General features: G+C 39.8%; 1 protein-coding gene across 2 annotated transcripts in view; it reads right to left on the reverse strand.

Annotated features, from left to right (window-relative positions):
- The window catches only part of LOC113118470 (transcriptional coactivator YAP1-like), a 29888-nt gene extending 4690 nt beyond the window's left edge, over positions 1-25198 (reverse strand). The window contains exons 1-5 of one of the 2 annotated variants that reach the window (XM_026287681.1): positions 24577-25198; positions 21898-22133; positions 7443-7561; positions 6636-6749; positions 1059-1231 (exon numbers count right to left, since the gene is read on the reverse strand). In XM_026287681.1, the coding sequence (XP_026143466.1) occupies positions 1059-1231; positions 6636-6749; positions 7443-7561; positions 21898-22133; positions 24577-24777 (843 nt within the window). In that variant the 5' untranslated portion in view covers positions 24778-25198. The remainder of the gene's footprint in view (positions 1-1058; positions 1232-6635; positions 6750-7442; positions 7562-21897; positions 22134-24576) is intronic. The other variant, XM_026287682.1, reaches the window with a different exon arrangement.
- Positions 25199-25539: the final 341 nt, after the last annotated feature.

Below are 25539 nucleotides of genomic sequence, written 5' to 3' on the forward strand. Positions count from 1 at the left end.
CTTTATGCGCTTTACTCAGCTTGTTGCAAATTATTCATTATTTTTTTAAAGTTATGTTTTGTGGGCTTTTATTCTTTCTTTTTTTTGGATAGGACAGTTGGTAAATGACATGTCCCTCTGTTTTGACTGACGTCTTTATATGTAGATTTTTATTAAATGTATTTTATTTTCATTTGTTTTTACAGGTCATTTAATCTGTTTATTTTAGCTGAGTTTTAAATGCATATAGAGTTTTTTTTCTTCATATTTGAGCTGCAAGAGTTCGTGTGTTTAGTGATGTCATTAAAATAAGGGTATTAAATATCAATGCAGCGGAAGGTTGCTACTTGGAAATAACTAAAACTAAAAAAGTGCCCATTTTATTCTTATTTTAATTAGTTTTAGAATGATCCAAATGTCTTAAGTTTTTAACCAAATTATATGTTTCACATACGTTTAAGAAAATGTTATAAATAATATGTTTTTAGTAGGAAATATGCAATAATATTACAACAGGCTGTGAATGCAATTTTTATGATGACTGAGCGATTCATTATAGGATTTTCAGCCACTACATCCATGCCTTTAAATGCATTTGAAGGCCTGTCTTTATTGCTCTTTAAAGAGAGCTGCTTCTAGCTAGAGCCGGTAAGATCATCCCTGATGATCTGTTTATTTAGTTTTCCAGCAGGGGGGTCTGCAGCACTGAGTCAACACTGTGTTTACATTCCAAAGCAGGGGCAGCTGAACCAAACCTCCTCCATCTGCCCCCTCATCTTCCGCCCTTTCATTTAGCGCACGGAAACATACACAGCAAGTATCGCTGCTTCAGATTTACCCACCCTACACCATATGTACTGAGAAACAAAGTGCAACAGGTCGCTTTGAGGTGCAAGGTGGACCAGACCTTATGCCAATAATCTGTCGAAACAACCTGCACAATTATACGATACGATACGATACATTACAAACAAAAATACGCAACATGACCAGCGAGTACACGCGGCACAGATCAGGCTCGTTTATGCACCAGAAGACCTTGTGAGGACAGAATGTTCTGACAGGTGTGTGTGTCTGACCTGGGGTCTCTGGCGAAGGAGCTCTTGTTTGATCCTCATTCTCTCATTCTCCATCTGCATCTGCTGCAGCCTGATCTGGTTGTTTCCACCCAGAACTCCACTCTGTGGACTGGAGGGCAGCTGGGAGCCTTGCTTCACTGGAGCACTCTGGGAAATCCGCTGCTGGTTCATAGCTGAGGACACAAAATCAATTACGTTATGATGCTTCATTCTATTATTGATTAACATTCATTATATAGTTTATATTTAAAAGCAAATATAGTAACACTAGAAAATACAGTATCAAATATGTACATTTTTGGCTTTATAGTGTTATTACTATATTATATATATATTATATAAATATATATAAATACTACTGAAACGTAATATTAATCAGAACCCAGGATGTTAATCATAATGTACGTTTATGTATGAAATCTAAATATACATTTATAAATTCAAATAAGCACTTACTTTCTGAATTTATTTAGGGAGTCATTGATTACTTTCAGAAAATACTACATATTCAGAATTACATCTACGTTTCCCATATTTAGACCTATAAATGTGTGTGTGTGTGTGTGTGTGTGTGCGTGCGTGCGTATCTATATAAACATACACAAACAGCATATATTTTGAAAATATTTACATGTATATATTTGTTCATAATTTAATGTATAAATTTATTTTTTTTTCTTAAATATATACATGAATATGTTTATAAATACACAATTAATTGTTTGACAGCACTAATATATATATGTGTGTGTGTGTGTGTGTATGTTAACGCATAAAGAAAGAGGCTGAGAGAGATTTGTACGTATTTTTTGCATCTATAGATTTAGTGTGACACACAGATTTGCATTTATGAATGTATACTTATGTATAACTATATTCGGATACACATTTATGTTGTCAAAATTATAACATTATATTTTCTGATTTATAAATAAATATTCAGAACTTTTACAAATATACTCAGGTTTTCTCAGTCTATACTTTATATATTTTATTTCACACATTTTATAATAATTGTAATCTATTTACAAAAATGGATGTTCTAATTGTAAATTCATGTTTAATTTATATTTCTGAAATCTGTCACTAAAGGAGGCAGTAGCATTAGCCATGTGAACCATATAGGGTATAAAAAGCCTATCAATGCAAGTGAATGGAGCAATGCGTATCGCCACCGACGCTAACACAGAAACAAATGTTTTGGACAACAGGAGGTGGGGTGTTACAGTAATGGACCAGTGAAAATGGCTGTTTACTTATGCACTGAGGCCACCAGTGAAAACAAATCTGTGATGGAGCTGGCGTTGTCATGCGCGAGCGAGGGAGCCCCGTCTTTCCCGCTTATCCTCATCACCATTCAATCAGAGTGTGTTTACACTACCTCAGGCCTGAATGAGTCTCCGCTCTCCTCTCACCATGGGAATCAGATCAGAGACTCACCACGCCTCACAAACACACACACACACACACCATCCCCCACACTGCCTGAGGCATGAAAGAGTGTGTGGGAATGTATACGAGTGCTAGTGGGGTGTGCATGTGTGTGTTTGTTTCTCTTTAAAGACCCTTATCTCGCATAGATAGGGGGTCTATTGAAGCTGAATGGTGGAGCATTAATGGCTGATCTCAGGGTAGGAGTGGCCAGCTAAAACAGTTGGGAACACAACAAAAATCTCTTGATTCTCAGGTCTGGATTTCCCTGACAAGTCTGTACTTGACTGCTGTGGGTTTCTCACTTGGGAAACTCCATACCACAGCATGAAGATGACAAGAACACACAAACAAGTCTTATCCATGTGGCAGAATGACTCCGTGTTGCATAAGTTCGTGCCACGGACGTCGTCTTCTAGGAACCAGCAAGAGGAAACGTGCCAGAGGAACATAATTAAAAAGAGAGTGAGAAAGATGAAAGCTCTGATTGACGTACACTAGCTCTGGAGCACATTCATCCAGTAATAAGTCTTCATTGAGCCAGCCAATCGAAGCTCCCCTCTCGTTTGCAGGTGAGACCGAAGGGGTGTTGGGAAACGTCAGGAAACGCAGCGCCAGGACCTTTGAAGCCTCTGTAAATATTTGCTGGCTGTCGATTTAACAGGTGTATTGTATAAAAGCAGCGCTCAAACACCGTTTCCAGTTAAGAGATAAGCACATAAAGCAGAGGAGACAGGGAAACAGAGTCAATCTGTGTCCAGAAGACAAGCCTCTCTATATCCTATCATACATAAACCTCAGCGGGCCACACAAAAGCAAGCTGTGAGCTGCCGGAAGCCAGCGTGAGGAAACTCAGCTGTGACTAGAGTGTAGCAAGAATGGAAGCCGTATCACTTACAAGTAGAAACAGCAGGTGGTATATTTATACATCAAGACTTGGGAGACATTTACAGTTATTAGTAGTGATTACTGCAGTGTGAAATGCAAATAGGTTTCCGTTATTCACACTAAGCTACTCAAGTAATATGTATAGCAGTTACGTTACAAATAATTGAGCCTGACTGAATACTAGAAGTGCTTTCTAGTAGGTCCTTGGCTTTGTATTTTCACACACCCGGTGTTCTTTCAATATGCTTACCTTATTTAAATCACAAATACCTGATCATCGATCCAATTATTTCACTAGATCACTCTTACTTTACATCCTTTTTCACTCTCTTATCTTTCACCAAAAAAGTACTTGAAACTTTGATCACACTGGAGACACATTGGAACGAAAGGTGTTCATGCCATTTCTGAATTACCATATCAAAATTACAAATATTTTTACGGATTTGTAAAAAAAAAAAAAAAAAAAAAAAAAACTGTAGAAGTAATGTACCACCTGACTGCTGCAATGTCATGAAGAAACCCAAAATGTCAGTGGCTTCAGCAGTTCTGATAAATGATTCCTATAACTAGCTATTGATAATACCTTGAAGCAAAAGGTGTACATTTCATCTGGTAAAAAAAAAGAAAAAAAGATTCCAGATACTATCCCAATGAATGGTTTAAAGTGGACAACAGGCACATGGGAGTGGCTTATTTTGACTTGGGCTAGTAAGCAAACACCCAAAACATGCTAGCACCCAAATAGCAACGCCCTAAAACAGAACATCCCAGCAACCACCATTGAAACTGCAAGAGGAAGCACTGCTAACATTTGCTTCAGAATACAAACTTAATGAATGTACTGATAAACTCTGTCACCTTTGAATGAGAACCACTGATGTCACATTCGTCATCCTGTTTCCCAATAAGGCGAGCGTCTTGGGAGTCATGAAGTGTTTATGCAACCGTTCATGAGTTTGTGTGTCAGCTTAAAGCTCTGGAAAAGATGAGTGCTTCACAAGAGCATGACATCACTCTGCATTTGCCAACAAGGTGCCAACTCCTGCACTGAAGTACTAAGAAAATCCCAGCACATGGCTGATAACCAAAGTTTCCAGTCAGCCTTTGGGCTCAAAAACTGCACACCACATACAAAAAAAGTTTGCATCATTGTTTTTGAGTCTAATGGTCGGATGAAGTGTGAAATGCATCATAAAGTCCCATGGTGGACTTTCAGACCAGACCTCTGAGAAAGGAGGCAAACATTTATCCTATGGACTTTCTTCTCTTTTTCTCCTATTCCTCCCTTTATTTTCCCTCTTCCCTTCCCCCTCTCTGGCCCTAACTCCGCCTGCCCCTTTCCTCTTTCTCTCCCTTTCTCTCTCTCTCTCTAACATTGGGTCTCTTTGACTGAAAAGGTCTGGAACAGATTAGGAGCAGAGCTGCAGCATCGAGAGGCCTGGCACCGACTCAAGTCCGTCTAGATGTGCAGCTGAGAACAGTTCTGCCTGCGCTGGGCCTCACGCGGGGTGGGAAGGGGGGTGAGACAGAAAGAGAGAATGGCCAGACTTCAGCTCTCTGTTAAAGGAGTACAATCCCATTCTACTCCCTGCTCAAATTACCCAAGTGTCTCCAATGGGTCAGTGGAGAGCCAGACGGGACAACATGTCAGGTTAGCAACACATTTCATTGTTTTTTGGGGTTCAACTGGTGCAAGGAGGAGCTAACGCGTTTTTTGAAGTTAGTGGGACCTCAACGAGAGGAGCTGAGGGATGAAAACACAAACACCAAGGTCATAATGAAATGCAGACACAGGCAGTTACATAAAAACCGCATGGGAACGCCCAAACATTCTCAACTTGCGGCAAGGAACGAGTTAACCACGTCTACCCCATTGCAGTCCCCCCACCTCACATTACGTCTGTAATTCAGGGGCCCACCAGCCTTGTCCGCTGAACACTTATAAATCTTCAAAGGGCTTCACCCACCAGCGCCGACCCCCCCTCCCTTTTTGTCTTTCGTTCTTTCTCTCTCTCTCTCTCCTGCCTGACCCAGCCCTTCACAGACTGTTTACCACTTTCCCCACGACCACTTGTGTGTTAGGTGTACGGAAACTTGTTTTGTAGTCGAGGATTTTGGTCAAAAATGGTGCAGAACATGCTTGTTCATACATGAAGGAGATAGTGAGATAGTGTCCCTGGGGAAAACTGTTTTGGGATGAAGGGAAAACACTTCAAGCGTGAGTAACTCAAAGTGACATAAGTAGAAGCCTTCATCTCTTTGTGAGCCTTACGTGCTCATAGAAAGAGATTAAAGAGAGGGACTGAAAGGGGTAGAAAAAGGACAAACATCTCAGTCTGACAACCTTTCGGTGAACCATTTATCGCCACAGCAAAAAAAAAAAAACGATGATTAGATTAACGTGACAGTTCCGCTGCCTAGATAGCTTTCATTGTCTCTGCGTATGGATTATGGATGCATATCTGAACAAGGGGTTTAGGAAAAGGCATAATCAGATGCAGTTTGAGCTAGTTTGTGTTTGTGTGTGAGTCAAGGGATCACATCGCCGAGTCCTGAGTGTGGAGCAGTTTTGGCTAACCTCAGTATGAGTCACAGGACGCAGGAATACTCTCCGAATAGTGTGACACAAAAACACACTCTCACTCACTTTCATTCGCAAACAGCGCAGAGAGTAGCCATCTATACCCGGTTTGTAATCAGTATAATGATACAGCAATAAGAGATAGCTGCAGTTATTTTACCACAGTGGAACTCAGGTTCAGTCATACACCAAATTGAAAGTACTCATGGAGTCAACCAGGAGTAGAAACCAAAAAATAAAATTTCTGTAATTAAATTGGGCTAACTGAACTCGGTACGCAGCTGAGGTTGTCCACAGGTGATAAACCTGATGTAGTAAAGTTCGGCCGCCTCTCGATACCTCAACCAAATTTCTTTTTACATCTAGTAACAATTTTGGTCATAGTGGACCATGCAGACGTGTTTAAATGTTGTTAGCTTATCCACACTGAACAGATGTTCAAAACACGTCATCGAAGAAGCGTTAACTGTTTCCGTCAAATTTTTTTTTTTTTGCAATTTCGATGAATATTTTTTTTAGTTGCTGGAATTTTAGTGCATCACTACTCACGTGGCTTATTTCTTTAATAAAATGGTGACGACGCTATCATGCTAAGAGACCAATGTTTAATGAAAAGTATGATTTATAATGATAACTATTTTTAGTATTATGAACTTTTAGGACTTTAAGCTCACCGTAACGCGGGTCAAGTCGTGGGTCCAGCCAAGAGGTGGTTTTGTTCTTGTGATTGATGTAGTAGATCTCTCCTTCTGAGGTAATAGCTTGCTCCCAACCATCAGGAAGAGGACCTGAGAGAGAACAGCCAGTGTACAGAAAATTGTCCATTACTAAGTGAAATTATCGTTTTTGAAATCTTTGGCCATAATCCACACATTTTTTCTTTTTTTTTATCCAACATTTTCACAAGCTTATGAAATTTTGGAGAGAAATCTCCACCAATCACAGGAAAATGGCGAAAAGCAAAAAGTGTTTTTTGCTTTCATTTCGAAGTTTGTCATTTGATTCACCTCGTAGCTGGCTTGTAACCATTTAACAAAAAACTTCCTATAGAAAAAATGAATAGGAAACATTCCTCCGGAATCAGGCTGCTCAAAAAAAGTGGGCAGAAACTGCTGCACTCTATACTTTCCAGGACCAAACGACTTTGCAAAGAATGACATTAACGTCTGTGGGAACACCTTACAACCCTGAACGGGACCAGTCTTGTTGATTCCATCAGTTCCTGTTGAACCTTTCATAATATGGACACCCAGGTCACTATTGTCACTCCAACCAAACATGTCTACCTAATCATCAGCTGCCATTCACATGCATGCATGCATTTGCATTCGTCTGCCCTGATAAGGTCTTTGCACTTGCTGAGGTAGAGGCGGGTTTGGGTGGGATGTAAACAGACACTGCTACACCCGTAGAATTACCATAAGAATGCTGGGACTGAGAGTGTAGTGTTTAATATGAATCGAGTGTCTGGAGTTGCTGACCTGAGGCAGGGTTCATGATGTTCTGCTGCTGCACAGGTGCTGGGCTGGCCGGGGCGGCCTGGTTCATCTGAAGGAGGGCCTTACGTGGATCCTGCCAGGTGGTCGTCTGGTCATTATGGCTATGAGGAGACAGAGACATACATAAGCAGGACGATTAGACAGAAATATTGTGGCTTGACCCAAATCCGAATGAGCTGCCTCTTTGGTTTGACAGATAGGACCAAAACAAACTGCCCGGTTTATACACATGTATGTATGCATACGTACAGTCAAACCAAAATTAATTCAGACACCTACAAATTTTCTCACATTATCAGTTTATTTACTATAGTTTAGAAATGGTAATACAATATGACAGGAACTCAGAGTTAAACTGTGTCAGAACAAATTCATCTGGATTATGTCAGATAAAACTTTGGTCGACCCACTATCAAGCAATGCTTAATTAATTTTAAAGAAAAACAAATAAGCAAAACATGTTCAGGTCAAAGTGTCCGAATATAACATGTCACAGTTTACTTTATTTTGCTATACTCGCTCACCTAAACTAGTAAAAGGATATCAAAAATTAGATCTGGTGTCTGAATAATTTTTTGGTTTGACTGTATATATCAATATTACATCCTTTTATAAGTGATTACATTTGTTCTTGTTCTAGCCGGAATAAATCTATAAAATTTCAAGGGCAATGCACTACCATATAAACCAGTGTTATATATCCCACATTGGTTTATTTGATTCAAACAGAGTGCTGCTCAGATAAAACTCCCAGCAAGTGGACCTTTTACAAGATCTTTGTAAACAACACCTGAACACAGATCCATTTGGATAGCATCTCAGTCCTTTAATCTGCATAAGCAAAAGCAAGCAGGAACCAAACATCTCCGAAGCCTCCTGCAAGCAAGTATAAATGATGGTCTGTCCTGTTAGCAGTGAAACTCCCATTCATTTCGTTTGCCCTGGATGCTAAAACTAGGCTCTTATAAAAAAGTCAGTTTCATAAACTTTACAATTGCCACCCACTCTTGTGTTAGATCTGCTGATGCATTGCTGTGGAGGAAGGAGCGTGGATAACCGTAGGCCGTTGAGTGAACTTCGACCCCGTTTACATGGGATTTGCCTGAACCGATGTCATCTGCACATGAAGCCACAGATTACTGTGTAAGGTCAGTGTTGAATAACAAGGTTACTGGAAAACGAATCAACGAGTCTAAAAGGACAGACTGAAGCCAGGCTTCCACCCTTCTGTTTATTCAGATCTCAGACAGCAGGGTGGCAGGGAGAGCAGTGCTGCTTGACGCAAATGTTGTCCTCTTTTCACTGCAGTTTATCACTTAAAGGTTAAGCAGTTTATGCTGAAAAAGAAGGCCCAATCTCAGCATGAATACCCAACAGACGTACTTTCATTTGAACAACCAAAAAGAAACAAGTTCACCCTGAACTATTTATCTCTAAAAACTAACATTCGTCAGTTTTCTGACGTACTATCACGGCACATTTCATGATCTAATCTCCCAGCTTCCTTCAAATCAAACCAGACAATCCATGTCCTTCCAAAACACTAGCTGCTAATCTTCCCATTTTCTTTGAAACAAATAAAGTCTTCCAAGAAAACAGTTTTGGTGTCCTGAAGGCACAAGCACGCAATTTACGAGCAGTGTTAGGGACGGAGTGGGCGGTTCAAAAGACCTGCGATAGAGGCGTTGCATGTTCTGTCAGGTCTATCAAACTACAGCCAGTGCGGATTGGTTTTTAAGTCAAAATACTGCTGCAAGTAAACACTCCTGAAGGAAGTAGATTTATGTAATTTCAGGACAAGCTGGGCGGTTGTGAAACACAACTTGCGTCTATTCTACAGTGAGACCTGGCTGCAGCACTCGGTGTAGAGGCATTTCTAATGACGGCTTTGTCTGAGCTTGTTGCTCGATTAAGATGTAGAGTTAACACAGGAAAAGGCCCCTCTGTCTCTCAGGCGAGGGCCTGTACATTCAGGCAGGGTCAGTCATGGGTCTCCTCCCAGGAGGTTTCTTTCTCTCGCTGCCTGTTCCAACACACTGAAGTGTCAGGCTCTTTAACAATCTGGCGCCAGTTTTACAAAGCTTTCACCTGCTGCACAAAAGCTCAGAGCAAGCTACGACCCAAAACCCTAAATGCTATTCACTTGCTCCTCTTTTCCCCCAACTCTGCTCTGTTTGCCTATTTAAGACAGTTTTTGTCACTGAAAACGTAATATTTGCATAATATTTGACAGCCCTGTCAATAGAGGGGAAAAAAAAAAGTCATTTTTAATAAAAAACATTATGAAAAATATTCTGTATTTTCAGTAGTTCCTTAATTTAAGCCAATTTATATAAACTTTATTTACATTAAATAATTTATGTATAATTACTTGTCAAAAGTACATTAAATTGCAATCTCCTATTTTTTTTCATAGTTGACACTTTAGTGCCTTAACATTCCTATAAAGCATGATTTTACTGTAATATAGCTAATATTTCACTTGTCGGCGTTCCAGTTTGATTTACAAATAAATTATTTGTAAAAAAGTTTAATTGTTTTAGAAATCACTCAGAACAATTCACTTTTTTTTTTCTTTTTTTTTAAAAACATTTTTAAATATGTTAGAAATAAATTATAATGCAGTAAAACTAGTAATATTGTGAAATATAATTACATCGTAAATATACAATATAATTTGCAGTGTTAGTGACCCTTCAGAAATCAGTTTTTTTTTCAAGATTCTTTAATCAAAGTTTAAAAGAACAGTATTATTTGAAATAGAAATTGTAACATTTAAATGCCTTACTGTCACTTTTATCAATTTAATGCATTCTTTACTGAATAAAAGAAATAAAAAATCTTACTAAACCAAACCTTTGAAAAGTGGTGCATATTTTTACTACATGGGAAACAATGTATATGAATATACTAGCATTATACAGACCATGAGTCACCAAGAACTATTCATATTGGCTTCAGCGATTGAAAATCCCATGCTGTTTGGACCCTAGTCTTGATAGATAGACGGCTGACCACTAGTCTACTGGAAGAGAAACCACTGGACCAAAAAAAGTTTGACCGTGTGAATAAATGAATACTGTAAATTTGGCAGGTTTGCTTTGCAGGACCGAATTGACAAGACCCTCTCTCATCATAAACACAGCCTGCTGACTTTTTTTTTTTTTTCTGCCGTCACTTTTTTTTTTTTCTGCCGTCACTTTTTTTTTGCCACCAATTAGTCGCTATTCTGCCATCAGTGCCTTATGAGAGTGGGAGGGAGAAAGAATAACAAAAAGAGGAGAGAGAGAAAGAGAGCGCCTGACTCAGCACTTCAACACCCCCTCTTCTCTAAGCTCCCTCTTGTTTATGCTTTACTGATCAAAGGATCTGCCAAAAACTGCCCCTCTCCCACCCACCTACCAGTAAGCCACCCTACCCCCAACCCACACACACACTCCAGGAAAACAGACGAGGAACAGGGGGCCTCTTCGGGAGGGTCACGGGGGAGGGCCAAATGACCGTCAAACAAAAAGAAAAGGCCACAGAGGAGGAAAAAACGAGCGTGGAAGCAATCCCTCAGAACTCCATTGGCTGAGTGGATGCTTGTGGTCCTGTTACACTTTATGTCACCCCGATCCTCCCCCTCCTATTGCTGCTGGAAACTATGACAGAGACACGGGGGAGCGAGGGAGGGAGAGGCGGTGCGAGTTAATTTTAATTGGAGAACAGGATGTTGAGTATGAAGATCTCCTCTTGGGTTTCAGCGAGGGCAGACGCAGGCGCACTCACACAGGTGGGCTTTATTAGCCCAACGCTCTGCCCACACAGTGCCTCTTCCATGCAAAACACTGACGCTTATGTTTAATTCAGTGTCACGATGATCTAGAACGAGAACTACGGACCGTAACCAACATGAGCGACAGCTTACTTACAACATGCTGTTTTCTGGCAGTGGTTTGAATTCAAAAATCGCCCAACTCAAGCTAAAACATGAGCTTTGTTCCAAAATAGAGTGAGATGGCATGGGCGACTGCCTTCTTGGAGGGCATCATAAACATCATAGAACCTCATAAAAGAATGATTTGGAGTGCAATATATAATAAGCAGCTCTAAAAACACACATAGGACTCTGTGCAGAAGTTTTATAGAATGAAAAAAATTGCCATTCCTCTCACCTTATTTCTTCACTGACCTCCTGGCAGTGCATTATGGGATTGATATCTTTGTGTAGGATCTCTTAAGCCATGTTTAGGCTACACAACAACGATGTAGTCAAACACGGAAAAGTTTTTCCCATGCATTTTTAACTAGTTTCACATATACACAACAACATTTTTAAAATGATTCGCATTTACACATATCTGTGAAAACGGTCAAAAATGCTGTATTACGTATGCCAGGCCAGTAGTTAGTGCTGCCAGCTTGTTGGTAAACACCTGTTTCGATAATGTATATTATGCATCTCCACTGTTGGATGTAATATTGATGAAGTAAATCAACACTTTGCTGAAGAAGCGTTAGCAAACTTATGTATGTTTTTTTTTTCGCACTTGCATTTAAAATCGACTCGTACTGCGCAAATCTACATACCCATCACGCATGTGCATGATGTCACCGCTTTCAAAGATTTCTGTTTTGGGAGTTTACACAGAAATGATAACGGGGGATTTTCAAAAACTTGCACTTTCAAACCCGTTTTCAAAAATATGTTTTTTCAGTCCCCAACGAACAGGCAAAATGCATAAAAATGTTCCCATTTTTTTATCTGAAAACATTGTAGTGTAAATGGCCCCTTAGAAGGCAGCATAATTATGTCTCTCACCTTCTTGAACAGATTTTATGCCTGTGATGCTGCTCTCTAGCTTTTGGAAGAGGACAAATGTGTTCTGTAGTCAAAGGCACACCATCCAGCCTGGGTCAGAGCCCTACCATTGCGTCACTCTTGAGTGTCTGCTCATACAATGTTCTCTCTGCACTTCCAGCACACACAAACAAACACACTTCACAAATGAGGCAGACTGGCTTCCCTTTACTCAGCGGGAAAGTACCGGGAAAATGGGAGGACAGTCAAGAAGCTGCCAAGAGTAACAATAATAATGAAATCCATATATTTTGCCTGTCATTTATTCATGATGCCAACCTGCATTTGATGAATTGAAGTGTTAGAGATAGTCATAATCATTCATTATTCAGCTTTCAGATGATGTATTAATCTCAATTTAAAAATCAAAGAGACCCTTATGACTGCTTTTATGGTCCAGAGTCACAAATAATAATAAGAAATGGCAAGTAACCTAGGCTGAATGCACATTCACACCAACAAACGAACACCTATGGCTTTGGCAACGGTATCCCACACTCCCACCGGAAAAACATCACCACCACTCAGGGCCATTACAGATCACTGGGGGCCACCAGCTGAGAGGCGTTAATGAAGATTATGGGGCCAGAGATGGACACAAAAGCATAGACAGGATAGACGTCCGCTCAAGAGACCCCCACAAACACCCTCTAGAGTTTCAAACATCATCAGCCAGACGAATGCGACCTTCTTTCAGACTAAGCAGACTGGGAGAATGACAAACAGACAAAGAAAGGTCTACAACCCTGGTCGCAGGCTTTTGCTTTATAGCCAATAGACAGGGAGAGCGGAGGTGGGGATTCTGGCACTCAAATCACATTGAGCCATGACCACACAGGAATCCCTCCATGACACTAAAGGAGACAGTGCTCTATAGAAGCCCACTTCCTGATTTCTTCTCCAGCTGTTCTCACTGCTCATGAAACCAGAGAGCGCTCAAGGAGGAGGAGGAGGTGGAGAGTGGTGGTAGGTAGAGAGGGGAGGTTAGCGAGCTCACGGCACTGGGACTGGACCCACCCAAGCGCTCGACATGATTGATGGCCCAATTATCAGGGCCCTGTTTATTGTGCTGCAGTTATTTATAACACAGCAGAGCTCGAGGTGCAGTGATGAATGCTTCTCACAGTTGCACTCGACTTCCCCAGCACTGCGTGTTTTCCACTTTGCCTAAGAAACAACAAATATTTGACCTTGAAATATGGTGCATACTGGATGAGCAGTGTTCAAAATAGCAGAAAGTGCCAAGACAGCATTCCCTATTTTCCGTCTTTGTCCAAAATTTGCATTATACTTAACTTTCACCTGAACATTTAGTGGCTGAAAGCATTATGTCAGATAATTTTTCATTTTAATTTAAGGGATAAACTCAGGTAAGGATTTTGTTGTATTTTATATGAATATTCACTAACACTATTTTAAGGTGTCCTTGTTACATGTTACATGTACTTACTATTTTAATAAAAATAAATGATGCATAATTACACACAAGTAACCTTAAGCCAAACCCTAACCCCAACTATACAGTAAGCACATGTAGTTCATTAATATTACTCAGTCCGTAAATGTATAATTACATAATATTATTTTAAGTAAGTGCTCAGTGAATATATTGCTATTTGTTAACACATGAGTGACTGAGCTTCCGTCAGCAGGACATCATCAGCAGAGATTATGGAGCGACCTGCTGACCTCTGGCCGGATTTAAGTTCCTCTTTGAAGGAGGGCTCATATCACAGGAGTCAGTGGACAAATCAGCGAATTAACAGAGGGAACAAGAGAGAAAGATACTACAGAGAAACTTGGCTAAAGGCTATGAAGTGCTCAGAAGGGGTAGGCAAGCTATATTTTGACATTTAAATAATTTATCTTTTACATTTTAATGAAAATGTACCATTAAACTGCTGCTAATGTGAAAGAAACGCCGCATGAAGCTGAATGCAACACATTCAACACACTTCCTGTGCTATTTGGTAAATGTAAAGAGTGTTTTGAACGAGACGTTGGTCTGAATGCATAGGCACGGGTTCTTCTTAAGGCAGTTTGTTCCATAGTGACAGTAAGAGCATTGATGTCTGGGGCAAAGGTGTTACATCAGGACTGGGTAAACACTGGTCTGGATAACTCTGCGATCTATATGTACACACACACACACACTCTCACAGATGACACTTCGACAGGAAAGGGGCTTGTTTGTGCGTGGTCAATAAAGCCCAGGCTTGACAAACACACATTTGCTCAAAGTAAATGCTTCACACTAGATGAGCTGAGAAGTGAATCCAGCCTGACCTGGGAAACTAAACATTACAAAAAACGAGGCCACTGTAATCTAACAAATGACTTAAACCAGGAAATGAGTCTAAATGGGTCTTCTGCTCACGTCGTAAAGTACAACGAGTTCAGAAGTCAAAAAAGCATCCTTTCTAAATATTTTTTTTAATCTTTTTTAAATACACAAGTACTTGTTTAATAAATGTAAAAAAATAAAAATATTTTACAATAAAGATACTAAAGCTATACATTTACATTGGTAGTTAACATTTAGTTTTAGTTTCCTTTGTTGCTCACACTCGAAAATAACATTAATCAGTCCTGTCCACTGATATCTACAGTTTTATTAATGGTATACCAAAACCTCCTCTGATTCACACATTTCATCACACAGTATTGACCAGTATTACACCACCTGACAGTAAGCCTTAATCATGCATGAAACAAAAGCAGGATTTTGGTCCGGGTTTGGGAGGATGACAGGCTCTCCCTGTGATGTTGATCACATTTGCAATCACAAACTTTAACTCCCTTTCACCCGTCCTCCACACAAATGTGCTTCAAATGGAGCTGGGAAGAGAGGCCTGACCCAGATGGCTAAAGCGTTCATCCACCGTCAAAGAGATGGCCAAAAGCAGTACACAACACGCCTGCTCCGAACGCACACATACGAGGGTGCGTGATTCACACGGAGCCTCCCGATGAGCTTATTCAAACACAGACAGGAGTGGAGGAAAATGAAGTTAAATATCACATGAACACACAACTCCTCACAATCCTGTCACATCTATACTTTGCCCGTAAAACCCAGATAAACCGTTTCGAAATTGAGATGGATGTGTATTAAGCCTATGCTTCCTTTCAGAAAGGGGGAAAATGGCAGAAAAGCTAATATTTTCCCAACTGGCCACAAAAAAAAACGGAGTCTGAGTGTGTGAGGAAAATGGAAAGAAAACAGGCCACCCCAGAAGACTACAGCACTCAATAACAAAGACTGTCTAAGCTAGCAGTGTGTGTCTGGACATGTAACGCTTCCAGCAGCAGCACCATTGCACTACAATAGGACAAAAGCTTGCACGTCTGTCACTTGCACCTAATACACATGCTTTCTTCAGAGAGAGAAAAAAAAAACAACACCACATTTTCCTGTTTGTTTCTACTGAAGTACCAATGTTAAACCAGTCCTACTAAAATATTAAACTGGCAAAGTAACTTTTACAAATTTTCCCTTAATTGAGTACACATACTGTTTTCAGCAATGAGCGATCTGTATAGATTAAACGTATACATTTTTTATCTTAAATTATGTATTATACTTCATCTCATTTGTTTGATATATCTATAGTAGGACATTTACAAAATATCTTCCATGGAAAATGTTTTTTTATTTAATATCCTAATGATTTTTGGCATAAAAGAAAAATTATAATTTTGACCCACACAATCTATTGTTGGCTATTGCTACAAATACCCAACAACTTATGACATATAAGACTTAAGTTAAGCACAAAAGGCTCAAAAAATTGTTTGTTTCCAATGGAGCACCATTATTAAAAATAAACAGTTTCCCCTTAATAACTCCGTAAGTATTAATATCATTACATCAGTGTGAAACGTGTATATATTACATTTCAGAAAATGTGTTTTGGGGTTTCATTTAATATTTTGTAACCCTATAATATGTTGTAACCAATATGATAGCAATATATCATGCATCTCTATCTTGATAAAATAATCAACTTAAAGAAAGAGTCTTAATGATATATATTCAAGGGAAGACCTGGCATCATGTTTCCTTGTGATTTTCCAGTTTATCCAATCATGCTCACCTCCTGCCCAAACCAAGAAATCCCATGGTGGGAGCAGACATCAGGAAGGAAACAAGGGGGCCATTTTTAGTCTACGGACCTTGAGGCCACACCGAAACCAAACAGTGCTCATTAAATCACTTAACACCATGCTTTTACCATTACCACCTGGTCCCCTCACACTCTTACGACGGGTCATGTCCTTTAACGTTCCTTTTCAAAATATTTTAATATTACTTTATCAGGCATGTTCAACAACATTTTGAAACAAGAAAAACATTTGTGACAAACATAAGTCTAAATGCATGTATGTGCAACTAAGTTTTGCCTTCAGGAAAGACTCTAAAGCCCCTTTCACACTGCATGTCCGACCCGGCATATTGCCGGAACATTGCCGGGTCACCTTCTGTGTGAAAGCAACCACGTGCCGGGATTGATTCCGGCATTGAACCCGGGTCGGGGACCTAGTAACATTGCTGGGACAAGCGCTGTGTGAACAAAAGCCAGATCTAATGCCATGTCGAAGTGATGATGCGCGTTATCGCGCGACTCTTTTACCGGCTGTTTGAAGGAAGATCAACGTTCGCGACGAAAAAATATGTGCAAACTCTAATGAAGCAGAGATCAGTTTGTTCCTTACTTTCCGCACTGATGCCGAGATCGTTCGCTTGCTTCAGTGAAAGTATAACGTGCCTAATGTTTTCAACTTATACATTACACGTCACGCACTGATGTCACGTGTCGTTACGGGATCTTTACTGGTTGTGTGTGAAAGCACACACATATCCCAGGTAATCACTGGCAGTGTGAAAGTGCAAAATCTAGTGACCCGGGAACAACTACCGGAACACTTTACCCGTGTATTTGCCGGTATGGCAGTCTGAAAGGGGCTTATGACACACCTTTTGTACAGTAATTAAAAGCAGCATGTTTTAAAGTGGGTGAAGGGGTAACGGTGGTTCCCATCATAGGGTCTAATTCCTGTGATAGTTGGGGTCCACATCCCTGAGGGTCCTTTTCGGCTAGGTCTGGCCTCCCATGGGTTCACCCCCCCATCCACCCCACCCCCCACTGAGGCCTGGCTTTAATAAGACAACGGAAACACTGATTACCCCCTCTATTTGGTCACATTCTCCAAATTAGAATCCTTCATTAGTTTATGACCCTGGTCTCAGTGTTAGTGCCCTGTGAACTTACCCCCCCCCAACCACCACCTCCTGAGGTCCCAAAAAACAGGCAGGCGAGAACTAAACAAGATGACCCTCAACCGCCCTGAGCCCCCCTTTCCCTCGGACCGAGTCTATTATAAATCAAAGCTCACAGTAAACTGTTGGAGAAAAAGGGAAAGAGGGGAGGTCAACACATCATGTTGACCTTTCCCACTTCTGTCTTCCACAGGGTTAATAATGAAAGCAGGAAGACAAGGAGGAAAAACAGGAGACAGCGACAGACCTAGGAAGTAAAAAAAAGACTAGGCCACAACTTCTTTTAACCTCCAGTCATTCTAGATTCAATATAAACACTCAGACACACACAATGTGCAAAGGGAGTTGTAAAGAATCAGATTTATTCAACAATTTATGAAAAATAAATCAGTATTAATCAGATTCATAACATGTAAATAATGATGTTATAATGTTATAATTTGCTAGAAGTCAGTATAAATAATACCACTGACCAGAATAACAACACCCTTGCCAATGCAGCATATTTTCCTGAATATGCTACATTGTTTTTGTTTAAAAGTGAACTTTTTAAAAGTTGTGCGACTTTACTATTTATTATTTTGTTTTTTAAAAGGATACTCCACATCAAAATGAAAACTTGTCATTAATCGCTTACCACCATGTAGTTACAAAACTGTAAAAGCTTTGTTCGTCTTCGGAACACAATTTGAGATATTTGGGATGAAAACTTGTGACTGTCCCATTGACTGCCAAGTAAATTACACGGTCAATGTCCAGAAAAGTTTGGAACGCAGGCAGTGTATGCTCTTCTTTGTCAGCCGCGCATAATTGTTGAAAAAAGTCATAATCTTTGTTTTCTTCCCATACAAACACTATTCTCGCCGCTTCATAACGTTACGGTTGAACTACTGATGGCAGATGGACTATTCTGATGATGCTTTTCATACTTTTCTTATCCATAATATCTTAAAATGTGTTCCGAAGACGAACAAAGCTTTTACAGGTTTGGAATGACATGGGAGTAAGTGATTAATTAAAAAAATTTACATTTTGGGGTTGAGTAAACCTTTAAGCTGATAGATTTGTTCTGTTCTAAGCCCTGCAAAATTTAAAGGATTTGTTGTGCTGTGGAGTACTTTACATTACTTCTTAATGTAATAATAAAATAGGACTTATACACCAATGCAAATTATCCATTTGTTTTTTTTTTCTTCTCTCCAGCTAGTGCAATTTTGACCCAACTTGTGTCAAATTACAGTCCACTTATTTTCCTGCATTCTCAGGAAGATCCAGAACTAGCATCTGGAAGCGTCAAAATACACAGAACTAGTTCCCTATAATCCTGGCCTTTTGAGGCAGCGTTGAAACGGTCTTCAAATGACTGGGTGTTGCAGATTAATTACGACTTCTGATAGCTTTGCGTTTCCTGTCATTTTCTTCCCGCTATCAAAGTGTCACGGGACACCACTGAGGCCTGAGCAAAGGCTGAACTAAATATAGGACAAAAATGTTACAGTGTAACCATTCAAAGCCTAAATCTAACTAGTTTTAATAGATCTTTTACTGTGTGTTCAGAGCCTTGTTTGTTTGTCTGTATCTGACCAGGTCACATGAGTTTCACTGGATATATAACGCAACCCGCTCATGCTCTCTCTCTCTTCTGTATCTCTACTGAGTGGATTCACAAACTGCGCTTTCATTCATGCCGAAACGGAAACCAGGCTGCTTGTCAGACTTCCCTTAACCGTGTGACTCGCATGTGGCCAAAGCGAGAGCCATCGGGATACTTCGCAAACCTCCGTCTGCTTATCTGCAACCAAAATGAATGGTAACAGATATGCTCTCTAATGAAATCTCCGGTCTTAGGAGAAAACAACTTATGTGAGAGTCGTGTACATGCAGAAAGCAATGCGAGTTGGGTATAGTCTCAAACAGATCAGCTCACAGCCCTCTCACTGCCCCTCATCTGAAAAAGGCCTGATTATAAATAGGAGTGTGTTTGTTTTCCAGGACAAACTTCCTGAAGCCTTCAGTGTTTCTAGATTCAAACGACACTTTTTAATATCCAATGGGAGTCGCAAGAAATTGGAATTATTCAACAGAAAATTATTCTGTATTTACCAACTGACTTCCATAGTATATTCTTCAAAATATCTTCTTATTTGTTCAACAGAATAAATATACTCACAGGTTTGGAACAAGTGGAGGGTGAGCAAATGATGACAGAAGTTGAATTTTTGGGTGAACTATCCCTTTAATCTATACTCGACGAGAATAACAACGGATATCAAGTTGTCAGCACTTGACAATGTAACATAGGGAACCGCAAAACTCAGCTAGTTGGTCTAAAAGAAGCACTGTATAATCAGACTGGCTCTTAAGAGTTTTCATAAGACTTAAAAAGCAATGGAACAAAATGTCACATTTTAAGTTGGACTATGGAAAAATTTTCTCGGAAAGACATGAATCAGAATTTTTGGAGTTTACATAAAATGTACAAACCAATGGAACCAAATGCGAGACACATTTTAAGTTAGTCTTAGAAGAGACAATACTCATAACACTCAAAAATATGTTTGAGATTCACTGGCCATGAATCAGGCACATCCTTTGGAGAGTACATAAGATGTATAAAGCAATACAGTGAAACACATGGGTCTTGAGACAATATTTTTAAGAACTTAGAAACAACCCACAAGATGACTCTTCTTTCAGCTCCTTGAATTTGATAGGGGGTAAACAGTGATATGCACACTACAAAAATGAGGAATTGTTGACGAACCATGTCAACTTCCTGTGGGAAAGAGATCCACAAACAAAGCGAGGGTCAACAACAACAACAAGACGCTGAATAAAATGAGTCTGCATTTCTCTAGAACCCCAAACAAAGAGAAGTTAAAAAAGGAGGGGGTTGTACAGACAAGAGGAGACAAGACTTTCATTTGTGCATTTCAGCAGTGACAGAGACGAGGGGAAGATCAAACCGTGCCAACACACAGACCAAAAGGTAGCAGTCTCAATGTTTGCTTAAATCTTCCCTCATTTATCCGTTGAAGAAGAGGGGGAACTACCAGACTAAATTTGGAGCCTTGTCTCAAGGATTAGGCGTCCTCATTGTTGGATGCATTAGCGGTTGCGACATTTCCAAAACATTAGCCTTGGTCTTGTGAGTCGCCTACACAAATGGCGTTTCCCCCTTCCAGTCCCTCAAACCCCTTTTGCACAGTTCCTGGAGATCTGGTCCAAATGAAGCAGATGTTCGCCAGATGTTCCTCTTCTAAACATCTGTTTTTAAAAGCTCTCTGTTTTATCATAGTAAATTGGAGGCTAATCATGTTTGTCTAGAAGCGATTGATCAGAGGGTCACTGCTTCAGACATCCCAGAAACTTTGCATTAAAAAATTCAGTCCTAATCTAGCAGCTTTTGAATAAACAGCGACAACTTGAATAGGACTTATCAAAAAGACACAATGTAGTCCTTAATTCTGCCTTTTTAACTCGTCCTGTGTGCAGCCTGTGTCCTGTGGACAGGCAGATGAGTTTACCAGGCCGGCCCGTCCTCCACTCGTTCTACGCTGCTACACTGGGCCTTTGTTCCCCTCTGAAACCCAATCCGCAGAAGCACTAAGTACCCCCACACACACACACACACACAGAGAGAGAAGGAAACCTTGGCACACAGGCTAACACACTAGCAAAGACTAAGATATATAAACCAGCTGGAAAAAAAGACTATTTATTGGGAGTTTTGATTAAAAATAAAAACCAAAGTCATTTTGTTTATGTAACTCTCAGCTTGCAAGCTTGACGTCACCCACCACCGTTTTTGGGTCCAAAAGCTCTACGAGTTCCCAAACGCAAACAACAAATGGTGCACTCACAGTTTCTAATACTGTTGAAAAATCACAATTCTGAAATTTATCTTTAAAGGCATTTCAGTTTGTGACAATGATTCAGTTTTTATGAATGGCACGAGCCTGAAGACTGTAGTGCACAATGTGAGTTTCTTCAAAGCTTAGCTTAAGTATGAGATATTAATAAATTGTGCTCATAAAAGGGCTGTTAAAAATAGTATTCTCAATTGAAACATGGATTCGCAAGCAGTATGTGATACATCAAGACCTCAAAGCAGCATTGCAAGACAATGTTTCCCCACTAAAATTCACCTTTGCTGTAAATCTCTACACGTAGAAAGTCTTCCATCTTTACAATGACTGCAAACTTGACCCCAATCTGAAGGTCAACAATGCCTTATCAATTTAAAAGACACCAAACAGCACAAAATCATGTTGACATATATCATATCAAGCATGACAATGTTAACGACTCACTTTAGGAAGTATCTCTGGCCTGAAGGGGTCTTGGCCATCTCCCAGCCTGGGGGCAGCGGCACATCATCAGGTATTTCGTAAGAAGACTGGCGGAGGTGCTGAGGTGGGGCGTTTGATGGAACCATGCTGCTCAGCGAGCCAGGAGTAACTGCACCCAGCTGCAGGGAGGCGGGTGAGGAGTGTGCCCTGATGTGCTGGGGCGTGAGGGTACCAGCAGTACCTGCATCCGTGCTGGCCTGTACAGGGACAGAGGATTATTTTAGCATAAAGAAGACATTTAGATTAGGATTAGATTTAAAGCAAACAATAAGTCTCTTAAATAGCAAAGAGACTTATGTTTAAACCTTAATAATTCGAAACATGGAGGATGGAAGAACAAGCACGGACACATATGATTCTCAGCCTATGTAACTCAAAGATGCCCCATCGTGAAGGTCATATACTTATGCTGCGTTCCAGGCAGGGTTTTGAGCTCGTAAATCACGATTTCAAACCACGACTAACGACTTTGTAGCGTTCCAGGCAAGTCTTCCTGAGCGCAAGGAATTGTAGCTAGATTATACATTTTATTGCAACGTTAAATTGTCTTAAAATCGTTTTTTCAACGTGTACCACTTGCATAAACACTGCATCCGTAGGCAATATTATTCGTAGGGGCTGCCATCACGTGCTGTGTGACGTCAGAACTCGGAACTCAGAGTACATCGATCTAGTACAAGCTCACGGGTGGGAAGTCACGTGTTTGACTGCCGTTCCAGTGCACCTTCACAGGAATAAGGTTGGAAAAACACCGCTTACGGGTTGCCTTGAACGCAGCATAAATATTTGTATTAAGTTTTCCTCTTGTAGTTCTGCTGAAATGATGACAGAAACTAGGGTTAAAATACATGGATATGTTCATCAATCATGATTAATCTTACAATGTAATTGTTAAAGCATTTATGTTTCTTATTCTTTTTGTTTTCTTTCATCTCATATGTAACAAATCTGTTTTCTTTATGCCATAGTTTCATTTTGCCTAGAGTAACAAATATTATTAAGGGATTTAGCATTTTAATTGTTAAACTATTTAAATAAAATGCTCTAAAATAATAAATAAAACTTTGTGAACTCTGGAGGGTTATCGGAGTATGGGAAATGAGTCATTTCTTTTCCAGTTAATACAGGGAAAGTCAAAGGATAATAATAACGTATTTTCAACATGAATAAAACACCCTAGGCTACATGCATGGAAACAAATAAATGATTAAATTTACACAAGGGGACTGTTGTCCTTTTGAATCATAACCTAGTGTTACTTTCATTAGTTTTATCAGCTCCTTTTACAAAAACAAAAAGTTAAGAAACGGATGTGGCCTAGGCTGCAGACTTCAGGGTGAGCTAAGGAACAGGCTGTCCTGGGGCAACTTTTCAGCAGAACTGAACATGTGCGCATGCGCGTGATGTGATCCCAAACCCGAGAAAACTCGATTACTTTAGTTGAAAACTTTTTTATTTTGTTTTTAATTAAGCTTTAAGAGATGAACTATTTTAAGTATCTGAGCTCGTTGAACAAGGGCTGGAAACTACACACTAACCTCATATTGTTTATAAACCGCTTATTGCCATTTTTATATAACACGAAAGATAAAGCATTAAAAGTGAAAAGCAGTTGCAATGAACAAAACACTGAAAAGATTATTTCAGGAATGAACTCGTATAGGTCTGGGTTTTCTTTCGGCTGTTTAGAATAACACAACCAGCGCGGCCCCGCATCGCAAAATAATCACTCTTTTGAGTCGGTTCTTTTGAACGAACTGTGGCTTTGCAAATAGTCTGAATCATTACGCGATTCATTTCGCAAATAGTCTGAATCATTTCCAGTAGCTCACCCATGAACTGAATCGTTTAGAGAGATTTCACTCCGTAAAACAGTAACAGAATGTTTCATATAACACAGAACAACAACAAAAAAGCACTGGATGAAGTGTAATATTCAGCTATCATCAGCTGAAATCAAACCTGGAAATAAATCTTATCTTGTGAGAGTGATTGACTTTGTACTGTCGGTCAAGATATTTGGACACGCTAAGTATCAAAATACAAAGAGTGCAGATTGGTATAACCATCACTTTACCTTAGCACCTACAGCCACAGTGGTATCCGTTTTTAAACTTCAACTAGTTCTAGGGGTGAATATAAGTGAGATACAAATATTTTCTTCTTCTGTATTAGATCAGATTTGTTTCAGTATAACTTGCTATACTTTCCAAGAGGTAACTTTCAGATCAGCTATTTTTCCTGTGGAATGGTAGCTTGCATAGGAGTTTAAGAGGAATACATTTCTAAGGAATTGTAACTTTTGTGTTATGACAATTCTTTTCATTTTTATTATAATTTCTGTTATAAATTATGCTTGGCACGTTATTATTATTAGTCTCTTATTTTACTTTATAATCTGCTGTCATAGGACATACGTCCGCTTATGCACTTTATTATTTATTTAGCCTTTATTCACTGTATTTATCTCATACATTCAGTGCTTACTGTTCTTTGCTCATGCATGTAATAAATCTACATTGGCAGAGTTACACCCTAAACGTTATAATAAGAGTCGTGGCCCCTCGCGCCAGTCGCAGTGTCAGGCGCAGGAACAGTTTGTGGAAACAGTTTGAGGTTTCTGTGGGGGTGGTCTCTTACTTGTCTGGAGTGGGACTTTGGCTCTGGCGGCTTGAAGAATGAGTCTGGCAGCTTTCTCATCCTCATCGGCACGGAGGGTGGAGCGATGGTGCTCTTCGGGTTCATCACAGCGTTAAAAAGAGCCTCCAGATCGGTCTCGGAGTCTCCCCGAACATGGACGATCTGATGGCCGGCAGGAGGGTTGTGCTGGCTCGGATCCATGACTCCAGATGAAACGTAGCTCTTCTTTCTATCCGACGGATGAATTGGTGGGAACACTAAAATTGGCTGCAACCATACAATGCCAAAAGATTAAATCCAAACAGCTCAAACTGTTTTCTGTCCGTCCGCTTTATTAATTATCCAAGCCTTGCGAAAAAAGTAGGCAGCGCTGTTTTTCTGCTTCTTGAGAACACCCCAAGAAATGTGGAAACGCGCATATCTACTAAACGTTGTCGTTTAAACTTCTTCTGAAGTATCTGAACTCTTTAAAAGCGCTGTCCGTGTGACTTTCCCAAAAGTTTAGGGCTCCTCTAACGCAGACATTGGAAATGACTGTAGCCTAAAGCGCGTTGAAAATCACAGCCCTCTCACTAACCTAACTTACTTTTTTTCTTCTTTCAACTTCTGAAAGTTTGGGCAGGACATCAAACTTTATGAGTCATGTGACCGCTGACTCAGAGGGGCGGGGCTTAAGCAAGAGCCTAAAAGCTACATGATTTTCTTCTGTGATGGGTCCCATGTATAGAGCCCATAAATATTTATATTTCAGGCATTAGTGTTTTATGGATGATTAATAATGTGTTCAAATATCAGTTAGGGACGTATATATTTATATTATAATTTATTTCACGCTAATACATTTGTATACATATTTGTTATTTACTTTTAACTGTATAACGAAATAAGTTTATGATAACAAAACAATCATCATGAGACATTTACGTTTAATTTTTTTTAATCATTTTTTTTTTTTAAATTGTG

The sequence above is a fragment of the Carassius auratus genome, chromosome 18 (genome assembly GCF_003368295.1).
Source record: "Carassius auratus strain Wakin chromosome 18, ASM336829v1, whole genome shotgun sequence".
Taxonomy (NCBI): domain Eukaryota; kingdom Metazoa; phylum Chordata; class Actinopteri; order Cypriniformes; family Cyprinidae; genus Carassius; species Carassius auratus.